At 39.8% G+C, this 22,048-nt stretch overlaps 3 protein-coding genes across 4 annotated transcripts; all 3 read left to right on the top strand.

Moving 5' to 3' along the window:
• The first annotated feature begins 5,686 nt into the window (after positions 1–5,686).
• On the top strand, positions 5,687–6,642 carry LOC117942955 (gastrula zinc finger protein XlCGF49.1-like). Its single transcript, XM_034868781.1, has one exon. It carries the CDS (start codon positions 6,102–6,104, stop codon positions 6,594–6,596), a length of 495 nt encoding a protein of 164 aa, XP_034724672.1. The 5' UTR covers positions 5,687–6,101; the 3' UTR covers positions 6,597–6,642.
• A 1,804-nt stretch (positions 6,643–8,446) lies between these two features.
• LOC117942950 (interferon-induced GTP-binding protein Mx-like) lies at positions 8,447–15,125 on the top strand. Of its 2 annotated transcripts, XM_034868774.1 has the most exons (13): positions 8,447–8,746; positions 9,361–9,498; positions 9,635–9,789; positions 10,994–11,132; positions 11,223–11,421; positions 11,906–11,984; positions 12,078–12,200; positions 12,303–12,444; positions 12,640–12,798; positions 12,904–12,980; positions 13,586–13,727; positions 13,764–13,837; positions 14,754–15,125. In XM_034868774.1, the coding sequence occupies exons 1-13, from the start codon at positions 8,560–8,562 to the stop codon at positions 15,018–15,020; spliced, it is 1,881 nt and encodes a 626-aa protein (XP_034724665.1). In that variant the 5' UTR covers positions 8,447–8,559; the 3' UTR covers positions 15,021–15,125. The 2 variants fall into 2 exon arrangements, with proteins under 2 accessions (XP_034724665.1, XP_034724664.1); XM_034868773.1 differs by having other exon boundaries at positions 13,586–13,837; positions 14,754–15,124.
• A 1,946-nt stretch (positions 15,126–17,071) lies between these two features.
• On the top strand, positions 17,072–21,853 carry LOC117942951 (interferon-induced GTP-binding protein Mx). Its single transcript, XM_034868775.1, has 12 exons — positions 17,072–17,373; positions 17,801–17,938; positions 18,059–18,213; positions 18,450–18,588; positions 18,679–18,877; positions 18,992–19,070; positions 19,162–19,284; positions 19,925–20,066; positions 20,150–20,308; positions 20,420–20,496; positions 20,579–20,845; positions 20,956–21,853. The coding sequence occupies exons 1-12, from the start codon at positions 17,187–17,189 to the stop codon at positions 21,178–21,180; spliced, it is 1,890 nt and encodes a 629-aa protein (XP_034724666.1). The 5' UTR covers positions 17,072–17,186; the 3' UTR covers positions 21,181–21,853.
• Positions 21,854–22,048: the final 195 nt, after the last annotated feature.

Here is a 22,048-nt window from a genome sequence, read left to right as displayed (position 1 = left end):
GTGAAACTAGTAAACAGTTTGTCTCTGAAAGTTTACAAAGATCACATGCTTTGAATCATTGATGACATTTTATTTAGATCCCTAAAATAACATGTATATTCTTTTTTTCTAATCTAACTGGAACTATATTTGGATAATGTGTGTTTCTTATTTGACACATATTCAGAATTAGTGACATTTCTGTTATATTAGTTAAAATAAATAGATCCCAACTCATTTTTGACATTAATCATGTCAGAAAGTCTAAACACTTAATTTACAAAAAACTGTAAACTTCAGAAAACACTATACAGGAAGACAAAAGTACTATATATGCAACCACTGCAGTATGTGTATGTTCCCATGGTTTCCACTTCTTAGTTGCATCTGCACAGACAACAGATCACACTGTAATTTCATATTTATGATGTAAAGAGGAAGATGCTCTCCCTAATTGTTTACAAGTGGCTGCTCCTGCTGCAAATTGCTGTGACTGTTTTCTATGCTATCCTCAGACAACTGGGAAATTATAAACATAAGTTAAACCTCTCTAAAGCATGTCCAGAGTATTCTTTTACAGTGCTAAAGCCCAGCAAAAAAAGGTGCATCAGCACGGTGAGAATAGGGCTTATAACTAATATTGAGTTTTTGTTGACTTTAAAATCCCAATTCAGTTTTGTACAGATTAAAAAAAACTGCAATTTATGCAGTAATATTCAAAGGATAATGCCCATTTTGCTGTTTGATATGACTTGTGCAACCTTGTTTCTTGGCCTTCAGCATGTGGCTTGCATCAGTATAATGAAGCAGAATAAAACATCCCTGTACAGTATGTGTCTGATGTCCATGATAAATGTGTGCGGGTCCATATACTACCACCTATACTACCACATGCATCATGAGTGTGGGTATTTTACAGGCATTCATCCAAATTAAGACGCAAATTAATACAAATTTGCCCATAAACGAGCTGTTCTCCATGTCTGCTCTGTTCGAAAAAATTTACATAAACAAGCTAGTTTCTCATGTTGATGGATCAGATTGTACACCTGATGATAGGCAAGTGCTTTGCCCTGAAAAGTAGTTGACCCCTGACCTTTGACCTGTTGCCTTGGTTGGATGGTCTTTGAGGGATGCTTCTTGTTCCATGAGAGTCTGCCAGGTACAATCATGGATGTATTAAGAGAACAGCCCACAATGACGGTGGGTCAGCTGATCTTTCTGTTGTTTCCTGGGACATACAAAATAAGAAATGTACATGTCAATCATTGAATGGGCCTTTAATACGCAAGTAGCCTACTCTGCAGTTTACAGTCACTTATCAACATAACTCTGTATTCCAGGCTACCCAAATGCCCCCTCCGCTGCTTCTACGGCACCCCCGCATTTCCGGGAGTACCTGATGGATGTGTATAGCCTAATAGACTGTATTAACCTAAAGATCCATAAACGACTATATCCATTTAAACTGTCTCTGATTAACTTGAAGTGCCCATATTATGAAAAATACAATTTTTCAGGGATTTGGGGTGTTATTTTTTGTCTCTGGTTCTTCCACACGCATACAAACTCGGAAAAAAAACTATCGAATGTGTCCTGTCTCTCTTTTTCCTGCATCAAAACAGGGCATAGGCATATTTATCTGTGAACGGGTTACTCATGCTTGAGGCCTGTAACATTAGCCTACACAGACAATAAAAAAAAGAAACAGCCACCCAACTTGAGGAAACATATCGCAAAGCCGCTGGTTGAACACCGTGGCAAAACGGTGCAAACCGTTTTGAGATTGAACGCACGGAAGTTACATGTGTCAGAGCCATAGACAGATAAGGAAATAGACCATCAGACCCTGTTGTTCTGGACGGAGACCAGTGAAGGCCATTAGAAGCTCTTTTCTGGTAATAGGCTACAGCAGGTCCTTCTCAATTGGAAGTTAATCTATAAATAATTTTACAGCTCATAATACCCCAGTTTGGAACATTAGATACAAATTGGTAAGCAGAAAATCTGTGTACATGGACAAATGGAAATCCAAGTGATTTTTGGCAATTGTTGATTTTATGGATGGTAATGGGTTCTTGTTATAGCACGAGGAGTTTTGTGAGGAATATCAACTTCAATGCAATGCCAAGTGTTATGATAGATGGTTGAAAGCTATACCAATGTCTCTAAAATCAATGGTGAGAGAAGACATATAGCTACTCCAAAGTTTCTCCTGCGGCAGCTCTGCGGAAATAATTGTTTTCTGTGACTATATATGTAAATGTAAATGTGCTGTATTTATATAGCGCTTTTCCAGTCTTAACAACTGCTCAAAGCGCTTTTACATCTACAGGGAACATTCACCATTCACACACATTCATACACTGTGGCCGGGGCTGCCGTACAAGGTGCCACCTGCTCATCAGATAAACATTCACACACATTCACACTCCGATGCGCAGCACCGGGGGCAACTAGGGGTTCAGTGCCTTGCCCAAGGACACTTCGACAATGACTGCAGGGGCGTGGATCGAACCACAAACCTTCCGATTGGCAGGCAACCACTCTACCACTGAGCCACAGCCGCCCCAGCCAAGTTATTAGAAATATTCTACTAAAGGAATTCTTTTCTAATCCAGCGATAAGAAAGTATATGTTGAAAGAATGTGGTGATGGAGAGGTCAAGAAAATAAGGAAAAGTTATATCTCATTTCCTCTTCTTCCAAAGTTGAATGAGGTTAACTTTAAAATTTTAAATGAACTTTAACCAACTAACGAATTCTTAAGATTGAGATTCAAATTTTGATACAAATAACTGTGTTTTTTGTGAAAATAAAATTGAGTGTGAGTTGGTGCAATCCTTCTGGAAAGATCTGCAGAGCTGGTTACAGACCGTGGAAATCGTGACGCCCCCTCTAGCAGTGGTGAATATAAAATATAAATTGGTGTTCTTGTTGAAGATAAGAAGGTAGATTTTTTTTTCAACAATTTGATGCTTTTGGGAAAACCTTTTATACGTAAATGCAGATACTTTAAAACCAAACCCTCCCTAAATCATTGGAAGAATGAGCTAAACCATTTGTGTGAGTCACTGAAACGGGTTAAGGATGAAAAGCCCATGATTTGGTTTATTTACTTGAAACTTGAAACTTAATTTGAGATAGCTCCTTCTTTTTTTCTCTCTCTCATTTCCTTTTTCTTCTTAATTTGTATTAATTATTATTTGTATTTAATTTGTATTTGTCATGTATTTGTGCTCCTATGTTTTGGTTATATGCTCGACCTGAGGCAAAAGTTCCTTTTTTTAAATGGGTTTTGTTTTTTAAAATGCCTTGTTTGGTTGAACATTTGTATTCTGAATGAATAATATAAAAAAACGGTCATAGTTTAGCGTTACTGCACAGCCTCCAGCTGAGCTTGAAGACGTAGTTGTGACGTTTTCCACCTGTGTGAAAGTTGTAAGTCTTCTGGTAGCTGTGCCAAGAGAAATCTCAATCATTCCCAATCAGCAGAGACGGAGAGCGTATGTATATGTAAGGATATAACATAGGCACAGGCTAGTTACTGCTAACTAACATGCTAGTTAAAATTAGTAATTAAACCCAAACAGCTAATTGAAGTCCAAAATGTCTGCGCGCTTACCCTGTACTTCACGGTAATTCCGCTACTATGCAACAGTAAGTCGCGTGGTTATGACGCAATTGTTAACCTATTTTTTACAAAAACCTCTGCTACGGATCCGTAGCGTGAGATACAAGGTAATGGAGCCTTTTATACATTGTCGTCTTTCTTTGGAAATAAACAATGGACAAATAGAGTCTTTAAACGTTTCAGATGTAAAGTTATTCGCTTTCAAAGTGGCGCCAATATGAATGGCAGTCAATGGCATGCTAACGGCAGGTGATTGCTTGCTAACATAAACATTGCGCCATAGGAGCTTCGCTCAGAGAGGGGAGGCCCCTTGGTCAGAACAACATCGGAGCTGTCCTCGTTCTCTAAACAGGGTACGTCCATGGCTGACATGGCCATTCTACACTATCTAAACGCTTTAATTTCTGAGCGGTTGACAGCGGCGGCTGTGGAGATTTTCGGGGCGGTGGAGAAAACGTTGACAGAGTACCAGGGAGAAATCAGCCGATCCAAGCAGGAGATAGATCACCTGAAAACACTGGTGCTCTGGCCTCGAGTCAAATTACAAAGATCAGGTATGTGGATTAAACCTCTCGACTCTGTAACTAACGACGTGTGTCGTTGGAGTGATGAGGAGGGAGAGGCTAGTGTCCAATGAAGACTTAACAAAATAGTTAATGAAACAGCATGATGAAAATGACATGACAAAGACAAAGAAACACAAAACATAACACTGCCTGCTGTGGACTTGATCCATACATCTCCCAGATGGAGTCACATGAAATCTGTCCTAAAAAATTCTAAATGACACAAATGTATTCCCTAGAGTTGAGGGTGGTTCCTCAAGTGAAAATTCTCCTTATTGGTCACATGTTTACAAAATAAAGGTGTTATTTCTCAATCCATGTGTCTTGAGACACAGGATCCTACCAAGTCGGTGTCAGTTATTTCCAAACTACCTGAGTACATATTCGTTGTTCCAATCAAGCAGGGACGGCTTCCAAAGGCTGGGACAGCTATTACCTTTCCTGTGGGGACAATGAGCTGCCTCATGCTAAATGAGAGATACGGCCTAATTAATTCTTTAAAAGCTAGGGTTGGTGTGAGGCATTCAAATGTTAACTAGGCTTAATCAGTATTGAACCAATCTGGCTGCAGGGTATACTTACAGTACATTAATACTACAAGTACATTGTTTTCATAACATATGCTATGTTTTTAATTTTTAAAACCCCAAAACTCTCAAAATTAAGATGCAATGTCTTCATGTCACATTTTAGATTTAAATGTGAATATAAAGTAAGTTGTTTTTTTGTTTTGTTTTTTATCTCCATTGTCATCCCTGCATGCACTCTCATGTCATTCAGCAGCTCATCAGGTTAGTGCTCTTTGCTGTGATGAGGAGGCTTCCCCTGAGTGCTGCCCCTCAGATGTGAGCCTGAGCACCCTGCATAATAATGATGCTGATCACGAAGGATCGCCCTGTAGGCAGCAGGGTGATACCACCGGGTCTCCTCGGTTTGTGAAAAGAGAAGACCTCGAGGAGCCGCCCCCAGACTTCTGCGTAACATTGGCGGTTGAACAGACTGCAGATATCAAAGCCGAGCCTGATTTCGACGAGTTAATAACATCTCCATCAACCAGGGAGGCTGAGATACCCTGTGGGATAATTCCAGAGACTTTTGGACTTCAGCGAGACACCCCGAAAGGTGAGGGGAGGACATCCAACACAGGCTAGGAAAATTAGATCAAAAATGTATTATTTATGTGTTATCCTACACTTACAATGCTCTATATTAAGACATTTTGAATTGGGTTAGTCGGTTAAGTCGCGTGTCCATTTGACATTGCAAAAACCAAAAATGCGAAACAATAAGAAATATTTTAATAATGGAATTACTATTTGATATTTATGTTTTTGTCAGTTGATGTTTGCACTGCATGCCATCAACAGCAAAGTGAAAGAAATTCCCAAATGCATCCCTGGATCTTTACTTAGGTTTGAACATGCTGAAACCACTTACAAAAGGTGAAAGGAGTCATACGTAAGCATGTTTTTGTGTTGGACAAAAGGTATTTTACAAAACTGAGTACGTTTCCACACCTCTGTCCTTGTAGATCCGCTTGAGATCACTCATTGTGGGCGGGATGGGCTTGATGGGCAGCAGGACGCTGAACAAGACTGGAAGCCCAGTCTGGACCACAAGGACTCTGATCCCCCTCAGATAAAAGAGGAAAACTTTCCATCATCTAGTCCTCAGGAAGTTACTAACCACTTCTATGAACTCCCTCTTCAGTCAGCAAGCAGTTATGATGAGCTAAATTCTTCAAGCCCAAGCCACAACCAGACTCGGAACAGCAAAACATTTTACACAGCGGAGAAAAAGAGAAGAGATGTTGAAGGAGAAGGCTGCAAACTGTCCGGACTGACAGTTCCTCAGCCCTCCTACTACTTCAATCTAGACAACACTGCAGCTCAACGTGAACACGGAGAGAATACAGAAGGTGTGATGAATGGAGAAGGGATTAAGACCTCCACACCAACGGTAACCAGGCAAAACGAAAAGCGCAACTCCAACCTGCGCAATAGGATAAGAGACAATATTGGCGTGAACGAAGACATGAATGATCTGACCGGGGACAGAAGACATATTTGTCCCATCTGTGCCAAACGTTTTAAAGAATCGAGCCATTTGAGGGATCATGTGAGAATTCACACAGGAGAGAAGCCGTTCCAGTGTAAGGAATGTGGCATGAACTTTAGGCAGAGAGGAACTTTGACTTTGCACATGAGAATCCACACGGGGGAACGGCCACACCAGTGCAGCGACTGTGGTCGACGCTTCAATCGAAAAGGCGACTTGGAGACTCACAGGATGACTCATACGGGGGAAAGACCCCATCTGTGCGTGTTGTGTGGGAAAAGGTTTAAAAGGAAGAGCAACTTAAACACACATCTAAACATCCATTCAGAGAACAGAATGGATTACATACAACAGTTGTGATATATGAATCATTCAGATAGTGACCATCTGGAAAACATGGATTTTCAGAGACTTTAGTATTGACTGTTTAATAGAAGATCAATTTTTATCATAGCGGCAAAATTTGTGATTTATTACGTTGAGGGGCCTCCAGAAATCTAATATTAAATACATTTAAGACGATGTGAATATTAGCTTTGCCCTTTTATTACTGAAGCTAGGCTCTATTCATTAGATTTTGTTTTCATTTGAAGTGAGGATGAAGGCTGGCTTCATGTTACTGGCAGGAGGTATAAAACTGCTACAGACCCAGTGATAAAACTACATTCAAGGTAGAAATATAACACAGTGTAGAACATAAAGTACAGTATAGGTAGGCTTGTGTTATGTGGACGCGCCAACAGTTTTGTTGTCATTACAAAAAAAAATCCTCATGGGGGCAACAAACTAAGCAGATAAAGTATAGCTTTAAGAGAAATCTTAAATCTGCACTCATATTATTAAGGGCTCTTTATGATCATTTAAGGTTTTTAATAGGCAGACTTAAACCTAATACGGTGAAGATAATCTTAATTTGCCAACAATCTTATTTTTAACAAAGAATAAAGCCACAGAACAAATGAAGTTAAAGGTGTTTATAGAACATATTTATATACACCAAATTGCTTTAAAATGGAACAAAATCATTTACATTAAAAGAAACTGTTGCCTGTAACAGACAAATGTTTATTTTATTATCTTTGTTGTTAACTCGGCAGATATTATCAATCATTTTGACGAGAAATAATATGTGTGATGCAATGTCTTCCTCTTCTTTTATAAGCGACATTCTGGAGAGGTACGTGTTTTTATTTTCATACCCATCTAAGTTGTTTAAATTTACCTATTTGACTCCACCTGCTGTAAAGTATTAAAAAGATCTGGTGGTTCACGCCCTTGTTTTCCTTGATTTTGTCATGGAACATTAGACAATCACATCACTTTCTAATGCGTCACCTTTTATAGAGGGGTTGTAATAGCTTTATTAGAGGCTAAATAATGTAAAAATGCTTTGTAGCAGTTGTAAGACATTCACTATTTGGGTTGCCAGGTTGTGTGTCGGACATTTGCATCTCTTCCTGTAGCATATGTTTTGTCTCTTTAGTTCATCAGGTAGACGCCTCCAATGGGCCCAATGACCTCTGACCTTCTGGAAAGTACTCCACGGCACCTTGATCAACAGCCATCTCGTAGTAAAACATATTGATGGTTTGATTAAAAACCCTCTATTGATACCTTGTTAACATTGATAATTACAGATGACTTGCTAACCTACTGTTGTATTATTATAGTGAGAAACCTATTGCCCTCAATAATTGTAGCATTTGCAACTGCAGACTTGGTGGTTTATTACAAGCTTGGAAGCTCATTACTTTTTGTTAATTTGGCCTATTTTGCCATGTTATTTTTACTTTTTTTATTTTTTGCAAGCTGACAAGCCAAGTTGTTGTAAAGATTGGTTTATATTGGTTAAACATTAATACATTGCAATATAGTATAAGGTAACATTATATTAGGGGTAATAACTTTTGTGTTAGTTGTCTTTTGTTCATTTACAGTTGGTAGTGTAATAGACCCTCTCTTTTTGTATTTTTTTTTAAATAATTAAAGTAGGGTTTGTTATCTATTTAATAATTGTAAAAAAAAAATAGTGTGTACGTTCACTTTACAGTATAACTATTGAACTAAGTCTGGGTGGATGCTTATTCACAAAACCTTATAACTAAAAGCAATTGTAACACGAGGAACTAATTCGTGGAAATGTATACATAACACTGGCTGTCTGAAGAGAAACACACAGCAAGAGAAAAGAAAACCTAAGTTAAGTTTTGATTTCTCATCGCAGCCAGATTCTGTCGGCACACCGAGGTTGTGTGATAGTACCAGGAGTTGAATTGTCATTTAGCATTTTTTAATTTCCTTTTCACAGGAGACAAGAGTCATCATGAACTCTCTAAACCAACAGTATGAGGAGAAGGTGCGTCCCTGCATTGACCTCATCGACTCTCTCCGGTCTCTGGGTGTAGAGAAGGACTTGGCGCTGCCAGCTATCGCCGTGATTGGAGACCAAAGCTCGGGGAAGAGTTCCGTGTTGGAGGCGCTGTCAGGGGTGGCTCTGCCAAGAGGCAGTGGTAAGTTACTGAGACAAAAAAATATTTTCAGTAAAAAAAAATACTCTTTGGTTTTATTCTAATAGCTAAAACATACGGCATTCCTCAACACAAATCTCAATACCAGTGGTCACAAAATGATGAAAAAGAGCACAGTGGCAAACTTGAAATAGGTCGTACTTGAGCTAAAAATACCCAAAAATGACCTTTCTAGCGTTGTTATGAAATCCTTTAAAAACCCTGGATCCGTGTTAATTCAGTATTTTATGTTTGTCTGTCCAGCAAAATAAAAAATAAAACAAAAAACGGCTACAACAAACAGCGTGAAAAACCTAACCCCCTACCTGTAGTTACAGTAGGCATAATAGATATTTATTCAAAAGGCTTAATGATTTATTTAACTGTAATAATGCAACAGGCAATACATGTTTGAATAATTGTAATTATTATTAATTCATTAAATTGTTATTTTTTACATACCTGAGTCAAAACTTTATCCATGCCAAGATATCTTTTTATTCATTTGATAAAAACTTGTAATGTGTGCCTATCTGAGACATCTTTCATTATTTCTCCATGTTACACTGGATTCAACACGTGCTCTTCTTCTCTTTTTCCACTCTTTTGTAATTCAGGCATTGTGACAAGATGTCCTCTCGAACTGAAGATGAAGAGAAAGAAAGAAGGAGAGAAGTGGTACGGAAAGATAAGCTACCAGGACTATGAGGAAGAAATAGAAGACGCTGAAGATGTGGAGATGATGATTCAAGAAGGTACAGTATACAACATTCTTAAATGTCAAGCTCAAAAGCCAACTATTGGAGGTGGTTGAAGGGAGTTGTATTTGCTTTTCAGTGATCAGCACTACCATCATCTGTAATCTTTTTACATCATGTCTTTTCTCTCCAGCTCAGAATGAAATGGCCGGGGAAGGGGTGGGGATCAGTAAAGACCTCATCAGCCTGGAGATCGCCTCTCCTGATGTTCCAGACCTGACGCTCATCGACCTGCCCGGCATCACCAGGGTGGCCGTAAAGGGACAACCAGAGAACATTGGAGACCAGGTATGCTAGAGAAAAAATATCTTGAGTATTGGACGCATTGCAAGAAAATCTGGTACAAAGCAGTCAGCGTCCTCAAAGGATGAATCGTAATGACTTTGTTGACCCCTTCAGTGCTCTACTGTCATAAACAGGTTACATGTCCACTTGTTCAACATGTCAGTTCATGCCCCCAGGTACAGAAAACTTACTTCCCTCAAAATTTGTTGTGGATATTAATGCAACATAAAGGGGCACTAGGTAAGACTTCTAAAACCAACTTTCTGTCATGCTGCTGAATGGGATGTTCGAGTAGAACTACATGAGGCAGGGTAATAAAAAAAATAAATAAATAAAAATCGGGCTCTTCTGGGACCACCTACAGCCTGTAGTGCGATTTGCAAAAATCCACAGCTCCCTGTTCAGATGCACCAATCAGGGCCAGGGTTGTGTCTAACTGTATGCTAATGTACATGCATTCATTCCTCCTTGTGGGGGAAGGGGCTTAGGAGACCGTTTTGGGCTTCAGCAGAAAGGGGGGAGGGACTGAGAAGTTGTCGATGTCCAAATTTTCCTGGCTTGGATCTTTGCAACAAATCCCAGTCAGAAGGATTTTAGCTCTGACCTTTCCTTAAGTAATGCAGTTAGGCTAAAACAGGGGTTTTCAAAGTCTGACACTGTAAAAGTTCTATCACTATCAGTAGTTTCTGTTTGCACTGTTCCCATGCATGTACCAAAAAAACTACAACTGGATTACTTTGATACTGTAGAAAACTTAAAACATGGGATGATTCTCATTTAAATAAAAAGTCATCATCCTCATCAGTTGATGACCCATACTAAAAACATGGAAATGAAGCAAGAAAATTGCACATTACACACACATGCTCGGTACCTATACATGCACTAAATGGAGAGATGTCAGAGTGAGGGGGCTGCCCATGGAAAGGCGCCCCAAGCAGTTGGGGGTTGGGTGCCTTGCTCGTGGGCACCTTGGCAGGGCCCAGGAGGTGAACTGGCAGCTCTCCAGCAACCATTCCACCACCATACTTTGGTCCATATGTGGACTTGAACCGCGACCCTCTTAGATAAAAAAATTAGTCGGATGTGGCTTAAATGGCACATTTGTTTCCCTAGAGCATTGTGTTTTGTGTGATTGTATAACATAATTATACAGTATATAATTATACATAAATAAAAATATACTTATATTAATGAATACTTTCAGATAAAGAGACTGATCCAGAAGTTCATCCAAAGACAAGAAACCATCAGCTTGGTGGTTGTTCCATGCAACGTGGACATAGCCACCACAGAGGCTTTGAAGATGGCCCAGGAGGTGGATCCTGATGGGGAGAGGACTTTGGGTAAATAGAGCTGAATTTTAGGAAAAGTCATGAGGCTCTTTAGGAACACAACTTGAATGTAGTAGTTCTAAGTGGACTCTCTCTTTCCAGGTATCTTGACCAAGCCTGACCTGGTGGACAAAGGCACAGAAAAGACAGTGGTTGATATTGTCCATAATGAGGTCATCCACCTGAAGAAGGGCTACATGATTGTCCGGTGCAGGGGTAAAAAGGATATCACAGACAAGGTGTCTCTGACTGAAGCAATAGAAAGAGAGGAAGCCTACTTTAAAAATCATCTGCAATTCCAGTATGTTTTTACGTTGAGTAACCCTCATGTTGTCCTTGGGTCAAATTGACCCGTTTTCCCATATCAATGTTCTTTTTAATTACCCATGATTGACTCCACACAACGCTCTTTGGCAAGTACAAATCACTACTTTCATTATTTTTGGGGTGTTTTATTCAATTTTATTAAATAATTCTTAATTTCTGCTTTTAACTCAAACATTAGGTATAATTTCCCATAAATTAGGTTTATTGACCATAAATTCGAAACTAAAGTTAATAAGTTAGTGTTAGGTAGTGTTGAAAACGTAAAAGAAAGTGACAAACATTGGGAAAAAAGCTTTAAAAGTGATGAAAAAAGGGACAAAAACGTAAGAAAACATTAAAAACGTTGATAAAAAGTGTTAACAAAAGTGTTGCTTTTCGACAAAAGGGTTATACAAACAATGATTTGCAGTTTTAGCAGAGATGCGTCATATACTCTGTAACGTTTATTTGTGCTGTAGGATCCTCTACAATGAAGGCCATGCCACTGTTCCTAAACTGGCAGAAAACCTCACCCTTGAGCTGGTGCATCATATCCAGGTAAATACTTCTTTGTGCTTCCCACTTTTGGTCCACCACAGATGACTCTGCCCACTTCAGTTGTTAAAGGTTTGACCCATGTGTGATTTGCAGAGATCACTGCCTCAACTGGAAGAGCAGATAGAAAAGAAACTCAGGCAGACTCAGGCAGAGCTCGAAAAATATGGCAACGGACCCCCACCTGACGCAACTGAGAGACTCAGTTTCCTCATTGATGTGAGTTTAAGAGCTGACACAGATCACAGCACCTCCTCGATTTGATCTTCTTATAAGAAACTAATTTGCCCTCTTCTTTTATCTAAACCTGTTACATTTTAGAGAGTGACAGCATTTACATATGATGCTATCAGCCTCGCCGCAGGGGAGGAACTCAAATTTGGAGGCAGGACTAATATCTTTGCCTTACTCAGAAAAGAGTTTGCGGTATGGAAAGATGTCATTGAGCGCTCTGGAACAACATGTAGGTGCACTAACAACTTGGTCACTACATCATTTGAAAACCGTTTGGCTTTCATGCTACAAAACTGTAACGTAAACTATTGAGTGAGATTGTACAATATTGTCAATAAGTTTTGCTTTAGACTGCTGTGTTGACTATTGTACTAACCTTCTTTATGTCAAATTTCCACCCCCCCAAACTTCATCTCTATTGCAGTCAACTGTAATATTGAGAGAGAGGTGGCCCAGTACGAACGAAAGTACCGTGGAAGAGAACTGCCTGGGTTCATCAACTACAAGACCTTTGAGGGCATGGTGAAGGAGCAGATTAAACAGCTGGAAGGGCCTGCTGTCGTGAAACTCAAGGAAGTGACAGGCATGTCTAATCATGATGCTACAATGATTGCAGGCCATCTGAATACACAAGACATTTGAGTTATTATCAGATCTGGTGTTGTCTAATTTGTATTTTCTCTTTTAGAAATTGTGAAGAAGGAGCTGTTTGAGTTGGCACAGAGCAGCCTGGTTGGACTTCCTAACCTCATCAAAACAGCTCAGGTATCATTTTCACTGCCCATTGCTAGTGTTTACATAAAGTATGAGTGTACAGTATGATAGTAAGATTACAAATGTCTTTATTGGCATACCACAGTACACTGTAGTACGAAATTACGTGCAACCTTCACAGCGTAAAAGAATACAGCACAGAAACAATTAAAAACACTGTTGAAAAGTTGTGTTATTATTTATAAGACTTGAAATAAATAAATTCTTAAATGGGTTTGCAGAACATGTAGAGTGATACATATAAATAAATAGCATCTAAAAAAGTAAAATTATATAAATATCTTGATACTAGATACATACAGTTGGGAAAGAGTATAAAGTATAAATATCTGTATTTAAGGGGAGATAGTGCTGTAGAGAATAAGGTGCATTCCAAACAGATTATTTTGTACATGAATAGTCAGATTTATTGGACTGTTTTAGTGTGTTTCATTGTTCAACGGTCTGACAGCAGTGGGGAAGAATCTGTTGTTGAACCTTGCGGTCCTTGCTCTCAGACTGCGGTACCTCCTGCCAGAGGGTGGGCAAACAGTCTGTGACCAGGGTGAGGGGGGGTCCTTGATGATGAATATTAACTGACAGTTTGTCTCCTTTAGATGAAGATTGAAGCTATCAGAAAGGAGAGGGAGACTGCAGCAGAGTCTATGCTGAGGACTCAGTTTAAGATGGAGTTGATTGTTTACACTCAAGACAGCACATACAGCCAGCAGTTAGGGAAGCGGAAGAGGGAAGATGAACAGCCAGATGTGAGTGGCTTCAATTTTGTATCAGTGAAGGCGAGCACCAGCAGCACTGACAGTGGGGCCACTCTGAAGGAGATGATTAAACACCTGAAATCCTATTACCAAGTAAGTGAAATGTACATGTTGTGCTTTTTATTTTTGTGTCTCGCAGTATTTAATACAGCACACACTTTTTAAATGCCGTATAAAGGAAGGAAAGAAAACATCTATTTTAATCTTTCATTGCATAGACAGTCTCCTGTATTCTTTGAAGGTGGCATTCAACTATATTTTTTTATCAGACTAAGTCTGGGACGTGGATGAAATATTATTTATTTGGCAGCTAACAAATTACGGATATTCAGTATGCAAACATACAAATGTATATTTACCAGCTTGGGCAATATTTTAGCCATCATTCTATTTACATTAAATTCATTAACTTCCATTTTTGTCTCTAACATATATTTGACACAAAAGGCTCTGTTGTAGGTAAATATACTTATAACAATAGTATGCTTTAAAATTTACTCATGTTGGCACAAGTTTGTGATTACTGTAGGCTTTTTTTTTTGGGGGGCGTTTTAGGCCTTTAATGGACAGGACAGTTGAGGATATGAAAGGGGAGATAGAGGGGGAGTGACATGCAACAAAGGGCCGCAGGCCGGACTCGAACCCTGGCCGGCTGCGTCGACCCCCCTCTATATATGGGCACCCGCTCTACCAACTGAGCTATCTGGGTGCCCTACTGTAGGCTTTTTTTAATCTGATTAATTAATTTGTAAAGTGCCCCCAACATTTTGTAAATACTTTGACTTGTAACAGTGGTAACAAAAGTTGCCCTCCAAGTATTTTTAAAATGTCCTACACCGATTGTACTGTGTGTAATAGGAGTATAAATGGAAGAAGAAAACAACTGAATAACAATTCCAGTATAAACTATGTCCACCTACTGTATAATGTAAACACAGATATGTTTGTGACATAAACAGATACAGATAGTAGCTTTGTGTTAAAGCCGTTTCTTCTCTTAAAACCACAGATTGCCGGCCAGCGTCTGGCTGACCAGATCCCCCTTGTGATCCGCTACCAGATGTTGCAGGAGTCTGCCATCCAGCTGCAGAGGGAGATGCTGCAATTGCTTCAGGACAAGGAGAAAACCGAGCTCCTGCTTCAAGAGGACTCTGGCATACAAACCAAGAGAATCCACCTTCAGAATCGCATCAAGCGCCTGTCAAAGGCACGCATACTGTTGACTGACTTTAGTATGAACATATACAACTTCAACACAACTCATTGCACTCCTTGAAACAAGATTACTAATAAAAGTTGCTGAATAATCACATTCTTAAAAAAAATATTCCTTTGCAGATTTTACACCATATTCTCACTTTTAACTTCTATGTTTTTGTTTCCTGAATGGGATGCCACAACAGGTCCAAAACAGAAAAAAAAGAAAGAAAAAAGAGTATTTTTGTTATTCTGGGTTTTCTTAAGTAGTAAAGTTATAATGCAAATATCTGTGGCCCGGGCACATGGAGCTGGTCAAATATCTCTACGTGCATTGGTTGAAATTTACACCTTAGTTAAATAAAGAGCGCAGCATTAATGAATTTGACAAATTTCTATGATTTCTGTATTACATTTGCATTTTTGTGTTGTATCTCTTTACTTCTTGGAGAGTTGTTATGGGGTCGCCATGGGTTGCGGGAGGGTGGGGATAGCTTTTCTGTTTCTGTGATGTACATCTACCCCCTACTCGTTGAACCCTCTTGTCATGATGGCTCACTGGGACACGTCAATGGTCTTCACTGGACAACATGGTCAGTGAAGGTGATTATGTAAATGGTGTACTCGGTGCAAACATGTCTGTGACAGACTGATTGAGATGCAGCTTTTGTGATTTAATGCAAGATGTCAGTTCAAAGAAGCCTAAAACGAATAGCCCTCTCGGCTTTGAAATCAGGAAAGTGTGACTAATGTTGTTAACACATATAAATTCTCTGCTAAAGTTCCCTCAGAAGCTCCAACAGCCTTTTAAAATAATTGAAGAGTAAGGCAATGTGGTCAGTAGGGGGGGCTGCAGTCTGTGCAGTTTTATTGGTGGACAGTTTATGGTAGAAGGGATACAGCTACGGCCAAAAGTTGTGCAAAAATCTAGACTAATTTAATAAGATGTTTGTTATACTTTCACCCAGGAAAATACGTGTTTCGTTCCTCTTGAGTATTAGTTCAAACCATGATCTGTTAGTCTAGTTGGACTAGTTAGTCTGTTAACTAGTCAGTTAAACTGTACAGTTTAGCTTAACTGGCATCACTGTAGCTGTATCCCCTCTAGCCTCAACCACGTAAAGCGCCATTCTGACAATATGTAGTGAGATCACTTTCTAAATGAAAGCTTTACATAGCATGTTACACATATACAATCACAAATTCATCAGTAAAACGCAAGAATAAAGCAGTTAAAACAGTATACAGACAGAAAGTTTAATAACAGGGTATTCACAGTGACGTGACTCATATAGCATGCAACATATCATTTTGAGTGAAAAAACGAAATAAGTCAAAAGGTACAAGACGGTAAATGTTTTCATTTCTGAGCAAAATGCGCACCACTAATTAATATGGTCAAAGACACAACCGTAAAAGAGCCTATTGAACAACTTCTAATCGGACAGCTTGCGTAGCCAGTTTATGTACAGTCAATAGCAGTTTTTTCAATAATAATCATAGTGCTTTGTACAGGTATTGTATATTGAGTTTTATATTTATCATTGTGTGTTTGAAAGCCCAAAACTCACCACAAGGTCTTAATTGTCCCTCATGCTGGCCCTTACGAAACCCAAAAGCAACCACCTTGGACACATCATTACGTGACCCGATTCTAAGTTATTTCCCCCCTTGGACACTCTTATTCTCATCCTTTAAAAAGCAATGGCAGCCAAGGAGATCGTGATTGCACTGGTCTCCGCACAGAAACTCAATACTGGTTTTTATTCTTTTATTATCGTCCAGTAAACAGTAGGCCCAACGTTACAGTAGCCAGTCCAGCAGCAAAACTTCACATGACATGAGTTCCAATCAGAGGTATTAGTGGGGGATGGTTCAGGATTGTGGGTATTAACTAGGCTACTTTTTTTTCCCATTGGGGATCAATAAAGAAAATGTTATGACTGTTAATTTGTTACCTATAGGCAATTAACACACATTTTTTAGCCTAAGGATTGGTATTAGGCATACAGTTCACCTGTCTACAAACGTGTTAAAGTCAAGGAAGGGAGTAAGAAAGAAAGCCAAGGAAACGAAAGTTAAGTTAACTTTCATTTCCTTTTATCGCTGCATCCTTGAACGTAAGGCAGTCACATCATTTTGGCATTCGAGAGATCTTGCATTGTAGCTCGAAGTCGGCACAGGTTCAGGAATAGGACATTTTTGCGGTTGTTTTCCTATTTTAAAGAAACAAGAAGTCATCATCATGAACTCTCTAAACCAACAGTATGAGGAGAAGGTGCGTCCCTGCATTGACCTCATCGACTCTCTCCGGGCTCTGGGTGTAGAGAAGGACTTGGCGCTGCCAGCTATCGCCGTGATTGGAGACCAAAGCTCGGGGAAGAGTTCCGTGTTGGAGGCGCTGTCAGGGGTGGCTCTGCCAAGAGGCAGTGGTAAGTTACTGAGACAAAAAACATATTTTCATGGCTATGTCTCCATACTAGGCCTAATGATAATGATGGATGGACAACATTAAAAAGAAAAGTGTTGTAGTGCGTTACACAAGTTATGGCTTACTTAAAAGGAGATTAAAACGTAGCTCTGTTGTCTCTAAATTTGGAGTGCTGTCAGTAGAGAGAAACATGAAACCAATCGGTGCTGCTAAATCATTAGTGTTGTTCTCCTACCTACACTTCTAAAGGATTCCTTCACCTTTCACATCTTCCCTTACTTAGAGGTGCTAGGTGATAGCAACACATCTGGCATGATGTTCGGACCCCTCATGTAGCTGCCCGTTCTATTCGCCTCAGGAAAATAAACTGGACAAAGTTGTTGTTCTGCCTTTGTCCCCTCATCATAATTTACTTTTCATTAATTCAGGCATTGTGACAAGATGTCCTCTCGAACTGAAGATGAAGCGAAGGCGAGAAGGAGAGGAGTGGTACGGAAAGATAAGCTACCAGGAATGTGAGGAAGAAATAGAAGACCCCGCAGATGTGGAGAAAAAGATTCGAGAAGGTAGGCCTACAGTATGACATTTCACCATCAAAAGCCAAGTATTGATGAAGCTACTGATTTTTTTAGTGATCAGAACTTGCATCCTTTGTACTCATTTTACATCATGTCTTCTCTCTCCAGCTCAAGATGAAATGGCTGGGGTCGGGGTGGGGATCAGTGATGACCTCATCAGTCTGGAGATCGCCTCTCCTGATGTTCCAGACCTGACGCTCATTGACCTGCCCGGCATCGCCAGGGTGGCTGTTAAGGGTCAACCAGAGAACATTGGAGACCAGGTATGCTAGTCCAGTCTCCCAAACCCACTGTCAGCAGTTTTGATCAGAAATGCCGTGGGTAAAGTTGTTCCAAGATTTTTAAAAAAAAGAGAAAAAAACAAAGAAGTTTTGGGATTATAGCAAGGCTGTAGACCTTGGTCCAGTGATTATTTTTTTTTCATCATACAATTGCACAATAGTGATTTTGTAGTTGTACAGCTTATAACTTAATGTATAATATGAATACATTCTTTCAGATAAAGAGACTGATTCAAAAGTTCATCAAAAGACAAGAAACCATCAGCTTGGTGGTTGTTCCATGCAACGTGGACATAGCCACCACAGAGGCTTTGAAGATGGCCCAGGAGGTGGATCCTGATGGGGAGAGGACACTAGGTAAATAGGGTTGATTTTAGAAAAGGACCACTTGGACAAATGACTCAACTATTAGATAGTTCAGTGTCTGTTTGTCCTTTTCTCTTCCAGGTATCTTGACCAAGCCTGACCTGGTGGACAAAGGCACAGAAGAGACAGTGGTTGATATTGTCCATAATGAGGTCATCCACCTGAAGAAGGGCTACATGATCGTCCGGTGCAGGGGTCAGAAGGATATCACAGACAAGGTGTCTCTGACTGAAGCAATAGAAAGAGAAAAAGCCTTCTTCAACGATCATGTTCAATTCCAGTAAGTTCATTCTTTTTCAGGTAATTGTGAAAAAGGTTTTCACAATAAATGATTCATCCTGCAATTTTCTATGTGACAGGACATGTACTCAGTAGCCTTTAATTCTTTTTCTAGAACTCTCTACAACGACGGCCACGCCACTGTTCCTAAACTGGCTGAGAAACTCACACTTGAGCTGGTGCATCACATTGAGGTGAATTCTCACTCCCTCATATAAAGAGTTTAGCAGACATTTCCTTGCTTACTTTAAGTGTTAAACATTTCTACCCATGTGTAATTCGCAGAGATCTCTGCCTCGACTGGAAGAGCAGATAGAGGAGAAACTAGCACAGACTCAAGCAGAGCTGGAGAGATACGGCACTGGACCCCCCACCGATGCAGCTGAGAGACTCTACTTCCTCATTGATGTGAGCTTCCTCATGCTACATCACATTTACCTGGCTATAAATTCAGTTTCAATTTCAATTCAGTTTTATTTATAGTATCAAATTGTAACATAAGTTATCTCAAGACACTTTACAGATAGAGTAGGTTTAGACCACATTCTATAATTTACAAAGCGCCAGCAATTCTAGTAATTCCCCCAAGAGCAAGCAATTAGTGTGTGCGGCAGTGGCGAGGAAAAGCTCCCTTTTAGAAAGAAGCCTCAGACAGACCCAGGTTCTTGGTGGGCGGTGTCTGACGGTGCCGGGTGGGGGTGTAATGCACAGTGGCAATAATAGTCACAGTAAAGATAATGGAACAGTGACTACAAATGGTAGTCTTAGTAGGTCTTGTCATAGCAGGGCAATGCAGGGTGTTACAAGGTGTAGCGTGGCATAGCAGAGCATGGGTGGACGAAGCGGGACGCTGCAGGACATCGCAGCACGTAGCAGGAAGTGCAGCAGGACCACTGCGACAGCTACAACCAAGATCTTGTTGCCATCCTAATCCAAGGAATATATAGACAAAATGCTTACCACCATGTTTGCATTTAAAAAGGTTACAAGTTACATAAACATAAAACTCCTGTAAACAATCGTTTTTGCTGTCACGTGTGTGCTACAGAAAGTGACAGCCTTCACCCAGGATGCCATCAGTCTGACTACAGGAGAGGAACTCAAGTGTGGAGACCGGTTCAACATCTTTTCTATACTCAGAAGAGAGTTTGGAATGTGGAATACTCACCTGGACCTTTCAGGAGAAAAATGTGAGTGTATCATTTTGATCTGGGAGATCAAGTCTACAGATGTCTATCAGCAGGAATCTGAAATATTTGTCTGTGTGTTGCAGTTAGCAAGAGGATTGAGAAAGAGGTGGAGGAATATGAAGAGAAGTACCGTGGGAGAGAACTGCCGGGCTTCATCAACTACAAGACCTTTGAGATTATGGTGAAGGACCAGATCAAAGAGCTGGAAGAACCCGCTGTCAAGAAACTCAAGGATATAGCAGGTACATGTTTTACTTTATTACTCCAATTTTCTTTTCTTACCATACAGCTACTATTGAAGTGCACGGTGGAGATCAAGCTGCTACATCTTCTTGTATTTCCATTTCTTCCAGATGCTGTTCGAAAGGTGTTCATACAGCTGGCCATAAGTAGCTTCATTGGATTTCCTAACCTCATTAAAACAGCCAAGGTAGCCATATTTAAAGAGACCATTAACATTTGCATTATATTTCTCGCAGTGCTCACACTGACCTCTTGCCCTTATTTTCTAGGCAAAGATCGAAGCCATCAAGCAACAAAAAGAGTCCACTGCTGAAGCCATGCTGAGAACCCAGTTCAAGATGGAGCTGATAGTTTACTCTCAGGACAGGACCTACAGCAGCAGCTTGGATGACAGGAAAAGAGAGGCGGAGGAAGATGAGGATGAAGACAAACATCATTCCATGTTAAAATATCATAATGAAAGGAGTATTGTGTACAGCATGGATAATCATGCAACGCTCCAGGAGCTGATGTTGCACCTTAAATCATACTACAAAGTAAGTTTCAATGGAGAGGGATGATTCATAAACAAAAACAATTACAACAAGGATTACACCCTCATTCTTCCCTCGTCTGTCGAACTTTACTTTTCTTTTTCCTCCTTCAGATTGCCGGCCAGCGTCTGGCTGACCAGATCCCACTGGTGATCCGCTACCAGATGTTGCAGGAGTCGGCTGTCCAGCTGCAGAGGGAGATGCTGCAGATGCTTCAGGATAGAGAGAATTTGGAGTTCTTGCTAAAGGAGGACTGTGACATCGGCGGCCAGAGGGCAGCTTTACAGAGTCGCCTTAAGCGCCTCATGAAGGCCCGCAAATACCTGGTGGAGTTCTAGATGAGGCCTAAAAGCATGAGTTCACTGTACTTTGTTCATTTAGCAAATATAGTACAATTGTAGTTGCAGGATTACTATATTATATTTTGTTTACCGTGTTCATTGTTGAATGGACACATAGGTTTTAGATGTAATAGCTAAGTCGAAACAGGTCAGTGTGTGGGGGTGGTTTTATAGTACTGTAATATGTAGTCCAGTTAAACAAGAATTCCTGTTATTTCACAAGGCAAAAGCAGATCCCAGTATCACACTATATAGGTCGCACACTAGTTCAGTTCCTTCCAGGGAACTTATATAATAGAAATAAAGAATAGATTAGAAAGATTTTATAGTCATTGTAGTAAATACAACGCAATTAGGAGCGATACTCCTGATCGGTGCAATACAAAACAACAGTCAATAAGACAACAACTAAAGCAAAAAAACAACAGCCAACAACACAGTTCTAAACATAAATCTTTTAATATTATATACTATTATAACTTATCATCCCCAGAAAACGTTGACATTGTGCCAATATGTTGATGCTTTGTCATTGTTTCCTGCTGATAGCTGGAAACCTTTAAACAAGCCAGTAGTTAGTGTTTCTTAATGGACAATTACAGACTCAAACACAAAATTAATCTTTTTTTTTTTTTACATTTGTTTAAATAAAGCAACTGATCAACTTGAATTTATTGTCTGTGGTTCTTCCAACTTCCTTTTACAGGCAAGACTACTCAATCTGACAATCTTCTTTTTCTACTTAAGTTACATATTCTAAACATGAACAATTACTGACTTTAAAAGGAAATTACTTATCTACTACTAATCAACATTGATCAAAAGGAAAATTCGGATCGGTCTACTTCCAGAACAGTATAGCAGC

This window comes from Etheostoma cragini, chromosome 4 (genome assembly GCF_013103735.1).
Source record: "Etheostoma cragini isolate CJK2018 chromosome 4, CSU_Ecrag_1.0, whole genome shotgun sequence".
NCBI lineage: Eukaryota > Metazoa > Chordata > Actinopteri > Perciformes > Percidae > Etheostoma > Etheostoma cragini.
Note: the sequence above shows the minus strand (reverse complement) of the source record. Positions and strands in the feature narration are given on the sequence as shown.

Bases quoted from the DNA above. Each gene is read 5' to 3' on its own strand.
- LOC117942955 (XM_034868781.1), top strand. From the start codon at position 6,102: ATGAATGGAGAAGGGATTAAGACCTCCACACCAACGGTAACCAGGCAA.
- LOC117942950 (XM_034868773.1), top strand. From the start codon at position 8,560: ATGAACTCTCTAAACCAACAGTATGAGGAGAAGGTGCGTCCCTGCATT. The intron at 8,747-9,360 runs GTAAGTTACTGA...TTTGTAATTCAG, and splicing joins GGCTCTGCCAAGAGGCAGTG to GCATTGTGACAAGATGTCCT. The intron at 11,133-11,222 runs GTAAATAGAGCT...CTCTCTTTCCAG, and splicing joins TGATGGGGAGAGGACTTTGG to GTATCTTGACCAAGCCTGAC.
- LOC117942951 (XM_034868775.1), top strand. From the start codon at position 17,187: ATGAACTCTCTAAACCAACAGTATGAGGAGAAGGTGCGTCCCTGCATT. The intron at 18,878-18,991 runs GTAAGTTCATTC...TTCTTTTTCTAG, and splicing joins AACGATCATGTTCAATTCCA to AACTCTCTACAACGACGGCC. The intron at 19,071-19,161 runs GTGAATTCTCAC...TGTAATTCGCAG, and splicing joins AGCTGGTGCATCACATTGAG to AGATCTCTGCCTCGACTGGA.